The 13,937-nt window shown below is 40.3% G+C and overlaps 1 protein-coding gene across 1 annotated transcript; it reads left to right on the plus strand.

Annotated features, from left to right (window-relative positions):
• Positions 1–6: 6 nt before the first annotated feature.
• LOC134844291 (protein phosphatase 1 regulatory subunit 7-like) lies at positions 7–1,519 on the plus strand. Its single transcript, XM_063860904.1, has one exon. It carries the CDS (start codon positions 244–246, stop codon positions 1,384–1,386), a length of 1,143 nt encoding a protein of 380 aa, XP_063716974.1. The 5' UTR covers positions 7–243; the 3' UTR covers positions 1,387–1,519.
• The last annotated feature ends 12,418 nt before the right edge of the window (positions 1,520–13,937 follow it).

Genomic DNA, 13,937 nt, shown 5'->3' on the forward strand with positions numbered 1-13,937 from the left:
GTTCCTGCAATTCCGAACCAAAATGTCCCCAATATATCAGACACAGTCAAGCTCAAACACAAGGCAAAAGGCGACAGTAAACAAGAGCACATATCGAAGGCCGGAAAAGTGAAGACAAGTAATTTTAAGGCGATAGTTTCCAACATAACGGTAGAAGAGATTTTGGAAAAGGCAGGAGAGTCAGATACAAAGGCAGTTGAGTCAGTCAATTTACACGCTTGTGGGATCACAAAAATTGTACACATGGAGAAATTTTTCAATTTGAAGGCGCTAGATCTTTCCTGTAACGCCATCACAAAAATAGAGAACCTTACAAACTCGGCGCTGAAAGATCTGAAGCTGTACGGAAACATGATTTCGTCAGTTTCAGGACTTGTTGATCTGACCAATTTGGAAACAATATCTTTGCAACATAATAAAATCAATTCGATTAGTGACGGTTTTGCATCCCAGAAAAAGCTCAAGTCGCTACGACTTGACAGTAATCATTTGACACATATTGAGCCACGAGATTTCAACTACTGTCGCAACTTAGAAAGTTTGGATATCAGTTACAACTTTCTTGAAAGTCTTTCTGCGCTCAAGTTTGCCTCTGTTTTGAATGACCTTTCAGCCATTGGGAATCGTCTGAGGAAAGTTGACTGCAGTGGCAATGTTACTCTGGTAGAGTTAGATCTGTCTTTCAACCAAATCGAAGATGCTTCTGGCATTTCATGCCTGGTAAATTTGCAAGTTTTGAAGCTGACCAATAACAAAATTTCCTCATTGAAACCGCTTGGAGATCTGAAAAAGCTAGCAGAGCTTCACATGGGTACGAATTTACTCACCAACTTAAATTACATTCGAAAACAATTTCCGAATTTAGACTACTTGGACGTGAGAAAAAACAATATTGCAGACTGGAAGCATTTTGAATACCTTAAATTCTGTCCATCTGTCAGAGAAATCTATATTGAAGGTAACCCGTGTGTTGTCGACTTCACAAATGAAGACAGAAAAGCACTGAAGCAGGTGTTGCCAAAGATGGAAATGGTCGACGGGACTTACCTTGCCGCGAAAGACGAGCAATCGGCAATGTATGCCAAGAGGGCGGCTAGTGCCTCAACTGCGATTACCGTTCGTCAATTGGAAAACGAGATCAACAGTTTGTCGATTAATTTGGACGAAAATGAGCGGAACATTCTTCGGACATTCGATTCCATTCGAGGACTGATGGATACCTTGCCTTTGCACCCTCCGAGAATCTCTGAGGCAAATCATCTGCCCCCTGAGTTAAGAGGCAGTCAGCCTGGTACTTCAAGAATTGGTTCTGCTAGGAATAGCAGTAGGACTAGACTAGAAGAAGCAAAATTGTTTGCAGCTTCTATGAGCGTAGATGACGATTAAGCTTCTCAAAAACTTGGACTAGGAAAAGTTTGAAATAGCTTCTGAGCGTGCAGAAAATATTTTTCTACGCGTGTGTATGTAAATATGTTCATATGTACAAAAACAGCTTTAGAATTAATTGAAGTTTTCATAATTATGCATCACCGCTTTAAATAACTGACAAAGGTTTTTTTCGCAAAGAGAGGTGAGTTAGCAACATTCCTTACAACTCGCACAGCAACGAGCTATTTAGATTAAACGCTTTAATGCTCTACTATATGGTAACTTTTGTAACTAGGTTTTTCAAATTTACACTTCGGCTGGTTTTTTTTGTTAAAAGTCAAGTTTCGACTATTTAGCTAAAAGACCAAACTCTTTATGATTATTTTGAGCACTGGGATAATTAAGGCGCGATATAATTCGTCCTGTTAAAGCGTAAGCGGCCAATTATATCATTTCAAATTGAAATGAAGACAGTAATTTGGCTTGTTGATACCGTTACATGTCACTTTGCCCCAAGTCACCTTGTCCCAACTTGTCCTGTTGCAACTTGCCCAACTTGTCCTGTTGCAACTTGCCCAACATGACAACCTGTCCAATGCCATCTTGTCCCAGATAATAAATGAAACTGGCCGCAGATACTTTGACATCCTCGTAGAACATAATGCCGGCAAAAAGATACAAAGATAGCCGGTTACTGTGCAAGTAGCACGGAATGTTACCACCACAGTCTTAAAAAATACAACAATAAATTTTTGTCAAATTGGTGTCCTTTTTTTCGGCGTGAAGTGATAAAAAAAGAGCTGAACGAAAAAAAAATAGAGATAAGGCATATTCGACAGTCTTAGTGAAGTAACCTACGTGAAAAAAGAATTTTTTAATAGAAAAACAATAAAAAATCAAAGAAAAAATTGTTTCAAGTTTTTTTTTGATTTTTGAAGTTTTTGATTCCAAAATAGCGCTTAAATACTCAAAGAAACCAACGTTACTGGAGTAAAAATAAGTTAATACGTTTTAAATTAAGCTATTGTAAGCTTTTAAGTTATCAAAGTAAGCTATTGTAAGCCTGCTCGCTCGCTTTGGTCGCTCGAATTAGGACGAAAAACAAAATTTCAAACCGGTTTTTCTCGACGATGGGATTTTTTTTTGAAATTTTTAACGTCATTCGAATCACGACTGTATGGGCTTTAGTATGAGATATCACTCAGCTCTCTCAGATGATTATTTGTGGTAGCCTATTTTGCTTGGAAAACAAAAAATAGAAAAAACTGAAACACCCGAATACTAAGTTCCTCCCCATTTTTCAAGTGGTCGTGACCAAATTTTTTTGTAGAATAATTAGCCTTGAAACAAAATACGGAATCATTAAAAAATGTGCTGCGTCAAAGTGAGTTCAAAGCATGCATGAACAAATTGAAAGCCGCAAAATTGAAAGACGCTAAATACATCTTTTGTATTTACACAGCATGTAAGGGGTTAAAGAAAAACAAAACTAAAAGAAAATTTTTTCCCTCCTAATATATTGATTCTTTTCAGCTCTAAGAGGCAATCAGAACAATCAGTGCTTTTTCTTGATATACGAGCAGTCTTGTTCAGTTTTATTTTTAAATTTTTCAGTCATTATTTTCGAGTTCACAGTGAAATTCTGATTTGCGCTCTCTATGACTGAGGAAAACAAAATGTCAAGACACCTTAACTCCATGAGATCCATAAGCTTTCGTATAATTAAAGTAGAAAGTATTTTCAAAATAGATTAGTTATGAGTTTGCGTAACTAAAATATTTGAGTAAGAAGGAGGTTCACAGAGTTAATCTGTTCGGAGAAAAATCAGTCGTGTTTTTTTCCAATTGTACCTTGGATTTGTCACTAATTCCAGTCATGGTAGTTGGTGATTAATAAAAGTTTTGGTCGTTTTTTTTCAGGCCATAATGTCAACCACTGTCGCTGAATTGCAAGCTGCTGTTGAATCACCTGCCAAGAAGCGAAACCTTGAAAGTACCCGGGAGCCTCTTACCACTGTTCCAAATGGTCAAGATATGACTCAGGCATCTACGGATACGCAATCTACTCAGTTTAATCCAATACTCCGGGTTGAGTTGATGAACCAAGATGCTCAAATGCCAGTGAGGGGTTCTGAAAAGTCAGCCGGATACGATTTGTTCAGCGCCGTTGATGTAACCATACCAAAAAGAGGAAAGCAGTTGGTCTCAACTGGGATCAAAATCATGTTACCAGAAAATTGCTATGGACGTATTGCACCTAGGTCCGGTCTGGCCGTGAAGCATGCACTGGATGTTGGCGCTGGAGTAGTTGACGAAGACTATCGAGGTGAGATCAAAGTTGTGATGTTCAATTTGTCCGATGAGGATTTCCTGGTCACGAAAGGCATGCGAATTGCTCAATTAGTGTGTGAACGAATTTGGTACCCCTCAATTGAAAAAGTAGATTCGGTTGACGAAACTAAGAGAGGTGAAGGAGGTTTTGGATCAACTGGCACAAAATGAACTGATTTGTCTATATGTGGGAATTATTCTCATGATGAACAAACTAATGTAAAAGGTTTCGCTTGATGCTTTTCGCGTTTATACAATACTTAGTTCAAAAATCGATCAATGTTAAAGTGTATGTTTCTGATTCATTGTGATATGATAGTAACCTTGTGCAATATTTAATTTCAGTTTTGTCATACGCGAGTTCAGCTTTTTTTAACGGCGTTTTAAAGTAGCTTCGTAGAGCCAAAGGTCAACTTTCAATCTCAACTTATTTAGGCGAATAATGACTTTGTCGTTCAAACACGCGGCCCAAAAAGAAATAGAGCGTACCAGACTATAGCGTTTGGTTCTGTTATACTTCCAATGCTCTTTTTAAAAGATATTTTAGGTTTCAACAAGGCATTTTAACTGAAATTTTAGGTGAAATTAAAGAAATAAGGCAGAGATCTAGTTTCGTAAAATCAAAAATGTCAGCCAAAAAATTTCTTGAAATTCAGAGCTCTACCGTTTTTTTGCATGTGTGAGGTACTGCTTCGCCTGTGTAGAATTAGGTTAATTTGTTATTGTCTGTTATTACGCTTGCGATTAGCAATCGTTACAAATTACGATGTTTACTTTTTTCGGGTTAACACCTTATTAAACGGAATCAATTGAATCACTTGGTTCACAGTTAGTTCAAAATTCCTGGAGTATCCAGCTCACTTAGTTGGGAGTTTTAAACAGCACCTTGGGGCCTGTTTGTCTGCGTATGTTTTTTCGGCTTAGTTGCCACAGTTAAGAAAAGTTTTTTTTTCTGCTACACGCGTTTTTCTAAGTAGCTGCTTTTGTATTTTGATATACTCCTGCAATTTGTAATATAACTGACCGTGACTTCATATATTTCCCATTTTTTTTTGCTTGAAAACTATTCGGCCCAAGGACATCGGCTTATATTTTATCCGCTTAGTGACCTTTTTTTGGAAACATGAATATTATGCTCCTCCCCAGATAGCCAAAAATGGTTAAAAATTTCTTTGAATCGAACTCATAGGTCAAAGTTTTCCACGAGAACAATTTTGTTTTCGCTTTTACGTGAATTTACCCAAGTTTTGACGGCTCAGTTGCCGCTTGCTAAGTATTTAATTGATGAAAATTAGCATGTTGTTAGTCGATTTTCGAAAATTTGATTGGCGAATTTCCCGTCAAATGTTTCGTTTTTTTTTTCCCCAAAGATTGAAGCATTTTGTTACCACGCCTGGGTGATGAACCTAATTTTTCCCTGGTTTTATTGATGACAAGCTTTGAAGGATAGCGAATTTTGATGAAAGCTTGTAGAAGGTCGAGTGTGATATGTTCAAGCCATGATAATCGTGATGAGGATTGAAAGGTTGTTTTGCGTTTTTCATCTATTTTGGGCGCCTTTCTAAAAAAACTTGACCAGAAAGTCATAGATCAAAGTTTTCCTAGAGAAAAATTTTGTTTTCGTTACTACGTGAATTTACCCAAGTTTTGACGAGTCAGTTGCCACTCGCTAATTGTTTATTTATAAAAATTGGCATGTTGTTAGTCGATTTTCGAAAATTTGATTGCCAAATTTCCCGTCAAATTCTTCGTTTTTTTCCCCAAAGATTGAAGCATTTTGTTACCACGCCTGGGTGATGAACCAAATTTTATCCTGGCTTTATTGATAACAAGCTTTGAAGGATAGTGAATTTTGATGATAAGCAAGAAAGTTGCATACTTGGTGTAAAAAGGGTACCTGGATGTTTACGAATTGTAAATTTTCCAAATTAAGGCAGTCCTTAGAAGCTTTTTTATAAGAGTAATGAACGTAGTATAGGTCTTGAAATTCTCTAAGAACTACAGATGTGCATTCATACATATTAATGCATTTGTGAATGCACTTTGGTAAATTTGCACGTTTTGAGCTCAATTGAAATTCATCTGCTGAAAGTGACGTAAATAGCACTCTCCAAATACGATTGTGGAAATGGCGCTAAAAACGTGAACGATTTCTAGTTTCGAAAGTGGAATTTAATTTTTAGATTTCCAGCGGACTAAAAACTTTACCTATTGATCGAGTTTTCTCAAGTTGAGTTAATTTTTCAAAAATGCGCTCATCATAAATTGTTCTAAAAATTCAAAGAGCTGAAGGGGCGTCTATTTTCTTCGAAATTCAAAAATTTCAGCTTTTTTCAACGAAGTCAGTGTTTTTTTCCGTTTACTTGCGTTCATAACTCTTTTCGTACTTTCAGTTGGCTGCGTTTTAGATAGCCATTCACTGCTACCTATCAATCTCCTCTCCACACTTTTCAAAATTTCCTATTCAGAGAAAATATGTAATTCGTTTTGATATTGTTGGATATTGTTCTGACACAGGAGCTGATTTCAGAAAGATAAAGAAAAGTACCATAAAATAAGCCTGATATAATGGAATTGCTTTGTTTGAAAATAAACATAAGTTAAGCCATTTTTTGTCATTTCAAAACATAATTTTTCTGTTCCGATCCTTTCACGTAGTGGGAAAGTTTTTTTGTGCTAGGTATGTTTTTTCCTCAATTTTGTCTGCAGAAAGCTTGTATAGGGTCAAGTGGGATATATTAAAGTGATAATCGTGATGAGGATTAAAAGGCTGTTTTGCGTTATCATCTATTTTGAGTGCCTTTTTAAAAAAAACTTGACCAGAAAGTCAAAAAAGTTTTTTTAATTTGAATTTTTTCTCTCGAATTAGTGTGGTGGGAAGTTTCTGTGCTGCTTTTACAATTATCCTTTTTAAAATCAGAAATGAAGTTTTCAAATTAATTGTGTTCTCTTATTGTAGTACATGTTGTACTCTACAATTGGTAAAGTTATTATTTACTTGACACTCCGTTTTTCTACCCATGGAACAAAATATTTATTAGAACATTTATTTCGTTTATCAAAATAGCGTAGGCCTTGTCCCGTTTGGGGCCAAAAACAATTTTCTGCATGTAAAGAACAATTGAAATATAAAAATTGAAATTGAAACGGACGTTTCAAACTGATACTTGTTATATCGATTTCACTGTATGTTTGGCTCCATAGTTAATGAAACGGACGTTGAGGAAAGTTGAGAAAAAAACAGACCTAGCACAAAAAACTTCTACAGCCACAAAAGAAATAACTAGACACTTCTACAGCGACTTGACACAAGTTGCAGCTTTTTTCGTCGATAAAATGAATGAAAGTTTTCGTTTCAACGAAGAAGAAAAACAAGGCTTATCAGAGGGTGTACGGATACCGAAAACAGCCAAAACGTCTATATTGTTTGCCTAAAAGTCTGAGCTACCACTACTCATGGCGAAACCAGAAATCTTAGCCATGCAATCATTTAATTTCAAAACAACCCGAAATCTAGTTAGCTAAAGACAAAATTTGATTAACAATTGTTTTGCGAAGCAAAATACCAAAATCGGAGTTGACTTTGAGCCGAGTAGTTTTCTAAAACTCTTCATAGCTAATCAAAATTAGGGGAGGTTTCTAGTTAAGATTGTTAGCTTTCTAATATAAACTGTAAATTTTAATATACTTTTATTCCTTTTACTCTTTACCGGGGTTATTTGGCATCCAGAACTTCTCTAAAAAGCTTCCTTTTGATGATCAATCATCGCCTTTAAAATAACAATTTTTTACACTTGCTATCAGGAACCTAGAGTTCCTTTTGTTTAAATCCTTTCAAAAATGGCTTTTATAAATGAAAGCCCTGAAAAAACCCTCATTGATTATCACCATACCAAAAACATCATCGCTATATTACGGAGCTAACACCAACACCATCCACTGAAAAACATCAACACCATATTACGGCGCTAACAAATATAGGTGTAGCACAGAATGATAATTTACTTTGTAAAAACCGAGAAAAGACTAGGATAAATAAGAATTTATCCTAGGATAAATATGAAGAGCTTAATCATTTTGCATGATATCAAATGTTTCTAGCTTTTCAACCAATAAACCGTTCTCAAATGAATTTACCTCTTGTTTTAAACTTCTAGCTGAGTTAACAGTGCAGCGATGAAAAAAAATTGATATCTTACTTTCTTGCACGAAACTCAATTTGTTATGAAAATTGGTTCAAAATGGGCATTTAGATCAAAGAAGAAAATTTTTCAAAAATTTAGATGCGAGGTTAAGTAGCGATATTGACCTGTAGATGTTAATTGTTGCTTTGATTCCTTTTTTTGGTGATTGGACTAATATTTGAGAGTTAGCTTTGGTCAGGTAAGAAACAAGTCGGGATTGGTAATTATATGATAAGGTATAGTGATTGTTTTGACGACTCGCTGCATCGCTTGAATTGGAAAAATGTTGGAAGATTTTTTCCAGACCGAGATTTCGACCAGCAGTTTCTCGCTAGTTGAATATTAAACAACACTGAGGAGGTAAAAAACCATTCAAAGAAGAGGCTGAAGAGCTCGGAGCAGATCACGTGTCCGGGGAGCGGTTGTTGAATGAAGAAGTGTGTGCAGGAGAAAATTTGTCCGGGGAGTCAGAAGAGGCGGACGAGTGCATGATACTAGCAGAAGCAAAGAGGACGAATCAGAATAGAGAAATGCAAAAGGACCCCTCGTCTGGAACATTCAACTTAAACTGTGACGATGCAAATGGAGGAGAAGAACTCGAAATGATAGCAGTATCAAGGAAACGCTTCAGGGAGCTGTCATGCAGTTCAAACAGGCCTGGAATGAGGAAAGCTTGTGAGAGAAGGGTCAATGCGTGTTTGTCATGTCTGCAAGTGAAAGGCACGAGGAAAATGAAATTCCCACTTAAGTTGGTGCAACGCTCAGAGTTCAATGAAGTCGTGCAGATAGACCACCAAACAGTCTGCATGACAGAAACAGGATATAATCAGATACTGGTAATGATAGACCACTTCACGAAACTTGCGGAAGCAGTACCGTGTCAAACGGTCTCTGCTGAAGAAACGTGCGACCACTTAATCACACACTGGTTCTCAAGATACGGTTGTCCCACGACCTTTCAGTCAGACAACGAGAAGGCCTTCGTAGGGGACCTAACGAAAGAATTGATGAAAAGATCTCACATCGCCCAACCACTTTTAACGACTTACCACCCACAGACTGGTAAAAAGGCCAAATAGGATACTGGTGTATACTGCTCGAGCTAAATGACGGATTGGGATAAGTACTTGCCGCAAGTAGTGGGATCATACAACATCACGCATTACTCGACGACGGGGATCAGTTCGTTCATGATGCTGACAGGCAGAGAAAAGTCGAGGCCCTTGAAGTTTTCTACCCGGAATGCAAAGAGCAAAAGACTTCACCCCAAGGCTACGTGAGGGGAAGCAATCAAAAGACAACAAGAGTTGGATGAACTGTGTAGAAGGAACACTATTCAAGCACAGATGAGACAACGCAAAAAGTACGCTGAGAAAACTACAAGAAAAACCGTATACTGTGGGACAGTATGTCTGGGTATTTCAGAACGGCATCCCTCCGAAGGGAACAAAGAAGTTATTGGAGAAATGGAAAGGAGCATTCATGATAACGGAGGTACACCTGCAAGGTTGAGCACAAGACGCGCCGCGCACTATGAAAACATGAAGCCTCATGTCACGTCACCGGAAGATTGGTGTGTGCCTCAAAACATGGAAGTGCTAGAGTACCTGATAATGGAACCGGCATGTGGGGTAAACGAGAAGGGCACCGGAGAGAAGTATGATGGCAACGAGATCATGAGCAGGGGTGACAATGAAAAGATAGAAGTCCACTCGGACTAAGGCTCTTTTGCAGAAGAAGATTGGGATGAGCCTGAGCAGAACGAGGTGCCACAGTGGATAGAACCAGACAAGGCCATGACATGGAGACGAGAAGAGGTGGGCGCAAAAGGACCAGCATGAGATACAATAGATGTGTCGATGACTTCTTGATTGACAAGATAAAGCCGGTTGAGGTACGGGCAGACTTGGCGAGCATGAGTGACTTAGTCAATGACAAGGAGTGGCAGATAATTGACGATAATGAACACTTCTGGCAGGAGAAGCACTGTATGCCAGAACGAGAGATGGATCTAGAACAGAGAAAAACAGAAAATAAGGAGCCTAAGAACTTGAGGATTCTAGAGTAGAAATATGGCCTGCCAACGGACGAAAAGGGGGAACAAAGCAAGCAACAAGTCGACGTGTTTGCAGCCAAACATGTGAAGGAAAGAAACCCATTGTTTGGCTGGACAGCGAAGGAACAACTACTAGACATACCATCAGATAACTTGAGCTCAGCGCCATCGACGGGGACTTCGATAAACATTTTTGTCCGGGGAGTGGGGGTAGGACATATCCATACCAAACATTTGATGATAGCGAAACTCAAGGAAACGAGAGAAACCTGAAGTCTGAAAGTGGAGCAGGGAGGAAGTTGAGCCCACCATTGGAAGAAGTTTTAAGACCAAATGTGATAAACCAAATGAGTATTCGGAGAACATCTTGATCACGAACAGCGATTTCATTTTGTCAGACAAGACCAGTGCGATCTGCATAACAGTAGGTATGAGCTTCAACACCAGATTTGAGGGAGATTTCAAAAGAGAGTATCAAAAAGTTGAGTTTCTGTTCAGTTTCACAGGTGCCATGCCTATACTTGTGCTTTTTGGTGACGAGGGTCAGTGAAAGGAATGTGGTGGGTGGATCTTGATTATCTGGTACTTGCCTTGAAGCGAATAAGGGACTTTCTGGTAGAAAGGGGAGTAAAGGAACTCTCGATACCAGTTTACACCGAAAAAATGCAGAATTCCCGAGAGCTGTATGCTATCCAGCACGTGGTCTTCGCGGAAACGGAGATAGGAACACATCTACACAAGAAATATTATCTGAGCCTTGCTTGAGTCTCGAGTGGATACAAGGGTCTTGAGTTGGGTCTTGAGCCTTGAGTGGACACAAGGGTCTTGAGTTAAGGGGTACAATATACTGCATAAGATCGGGTTTTTATTAAAGCTCATGACATTGAAATTAATTTATATTGATCCAAATTACACGGTGCTTATTTTGATCCAAATTAGATTGATCCAAATTTCATTAAGTATAAAACCATACACAGATCTGCATGATGTTAAATTTAATTAAACACTTGAAATGGTGAATGCGAATATAATGATTCGCTCACTGGGGCAAGTAATGGACTGACCAATGAAAAAATTATTTTATCAAGACTGTTCAAGAAAAAGTTTAGAAGCTTGGGAGGGGGATTACATCGGTGGTAAAAAAATGGACAGGCTTAAAACTTCATTTTATTTTCAGATTGAAATTGATTAAAAATCAAGAAGAACCACACTAAGGCGAATACGTTCAAAAAGCGAGGGTAGCAGTGAGGATCTAGTAACTACGCTGTGCTTCGGTAGTTTCTTGAGTTTTATTCTGATACGGTATTTTTTGAGTTATAATCTGATACGGTATTTCTTGAGAAATAAGTAATCTCCAATAGTGGCGGATCGTTTCTGGAAGTCGATGCCGGCGGCACTGAAAAAGCCCACACTTGATGAGTTGTACCGGCGTCTGAGTTGTACCCGCGGAGAAGGCAGGGAGTCAGCGATGGAAACGTTGGTGGGATGTACATCGAATGGAATATCAAACCAGGATCGGACAAATTGGCAGTCGAGCTACTAGTAGAGCCTATAATTGTGAGCTCCATGCTCCAGAACCACAAACTTGCGGTTAAGTGGCTGATCACTTGATGGGGTGTCCGTGATCTCCGAATTAAACATGACTTGTCTAGCCAGATTAGAAGCCTCCAAACACAGCACTTTCTCCAACACAATCAAGATGTCCGCCAGCTCATAGAAACCTCTCAGGGCGTGAGACACGTCCGCCCAGGCCGCTGCCACCTCCGATTTCAGAAGTCTCAAGTTATCTGGCTCCAGCTCTTGATTCGGAGCAGCCATCAGCATGCCCAGTCAGCTGCCTTCCGCAATCTCGAAGAGCGGGTAACATAATCGAGTATGCAGGTGACGAAGTGAACACCACTTTCGTCTTCGATCCTAGTCGGGCCGCCATCAACTCATGTATCTCGTTCATCGCGGCAAACAACGTCTTTACCGCCTCCCAGATTTTCTTTGGTGTTTGTTTTCCATTCCTCAAAGGCTCCAATAGTCCTGCTGCATGCAGGTGATCGTTCATCCCTGCAAACAGTAACAACTCAGGTTCACAAGGCATTTCTGATTTCATCGCTACAACCAGCGTCAAAATTTGGATAAGCTCAGCCTCTGGAAACAGGTACGCAAGAACCTCAGGCCAGAACAGCTTCTGTGACGTTCCCGCGAAGTCCAATCCCGTTACGATCACCACTCTAGCAGCTCCTGGGTCCGAACAAACATAGACAACCAGTGCCGTAGCCAACTGAGACGCGCCATATTCTTCTCCGTACCTCGGGTTTGCATGAGCGGCATCAGGAAGTCCCGCGCTCTTGGGCTCAAGAATCTCCACCGTCCGCAATTATTGAGCCGGTATTGCTACTCTGATCCTAACTATGCCCGTGCGGTCTTTCGGTGGCTCAGGGATCAAACATGGACTCCCCAGCTCCTTCAGGGGTCGATATTTGACAGCGCCAAAGATCGATCTCCTCGGGATGCCTGTCAAGTCCGCCGTCTCCAAGGTTCTTTCTTGAGAAAACTGCGCCCTATGCGCCTTCAGCCAGTCCACTCAATAGTGACTGCTTAGGTCCTCATGCGAAAGGCTCAGGAGCTCCTGAATCTCCACTAACTCTTGCCTGCAGGCCAATTCTTCCGTTTCCAGGTTGCTCATTCTCTCTAGAAATCTGGCCTTGCTAGCTTCTCCCGTACCTTCTTCCAGAGATTTACTCTCGTTGCCTTTCTCCCCCATCACTACCGACGATGCTACAGAGTTCTGTAGAGGACTCCGTCGCGTCCTTTTCCAGGCATGTGGAGCCCGGCTGTGTGCTCCTGCTGCTCGCCGAACTATCTCTAGAATCGATCCTTTCCCTAATTTATCTTCCATTAGCCTGACTGGGTAGAAAGGAGGTATCGGAGGTGGACCGAAAACGAATTGGCCAGTCTCTAGCAAATCCGACTCTAGACTGTTGACGTGATTCTGGAAGACTTAATTCAAGCATTGCACACCTTTAGGACGATCGAAGTGGATGCCGTCAGAGGAACAGCCATCCGGCAAGGATACCTCAATCATGTGAGCAACATCAAGCAACTTCAAAGGTAGGATACTGTTCATCTGGATCTCTCGTGTCACCGCATTGATCTGACGCAACCTCTCATTCAAATTCATTCCAATTTCATCTTGCATCAAGCTGTACGGTATCGTGAAGATCGTGAGTATCGTGGGATCTTAATAGATCCTCACCTCCTGCAACAGGCAGCTTACTTTCTCTGGCAACCTCATCATCTTTCTTGACTCACCTCAAGAAACATCATTAGTTCCCATCATCATGGTGATCGTAAGTATTTTCCTCACCTCCAGCATCTCTAGTGAAGCCAGCATTTCGGATCTTTCACCAGCCAGTGTTTTTGGATCCTCGTCAGAACGCTGTTATCAAGTGAAACGCGCCTTCAGGTATCATGGGTTTCGTGAAGTATTCCGCCCAAACTGCATTATTTAAGGCCACCCTCCTTTGGGCAATTGTTCAATATTCCTTACGGTGTCGGTGGTATCTTCCTTCAGTAATCTTTTTGTATTTTGAAATCAGATACTCCTCGCCGGTTGCTTTCTCCAGGTGTGTGGTTTTCCCTCTGATGCGCGACTTTCAGGAGTTCTCGACTGCAATCTCTCCTGTAGCTCCTTGAGACGCGAAGTTCCTGTTCTGGCTTGGCTACCTCCAGTCGAACTGGGCGTGAGGTTAGGTAGCGCCACATCCACTATCAGTGGTCTGACCCCGCTCAATTCCAGATCTCTTAAGGAAGGAGTGAGATCCGGAGAAGTCCTTGTCTCTAGGTCCTCGCTTATCTGTTCTTGAGCTACCTTATCAAGATTAAAGCGACCGCTCGCCCTGGGGGCTTCATCCATTTCCATCTTCGACTCTGGTCTTGATCTGGCCAACAGGGGTTCAATCGGTGTCCTTGTCTTCCGTTCTTTACCTCTCCCCATCTCTTGCTGTC

The sequence above is a fragment of the Symsagittifera roscoffensis genome, chromosome 4 (genome assembly GCF_963678635.1).
Source record: "Symsagittifera roscoffensis chromosome 4, txSymRosc1.1, whole genome shotgun sequence".
Lineage (NCBI taxonomy): Eukaryota > Metazoa > Xenacoelomorpha > Acoela > Convolutidae > Symsagittifera > Symsagittifera roscoffensis.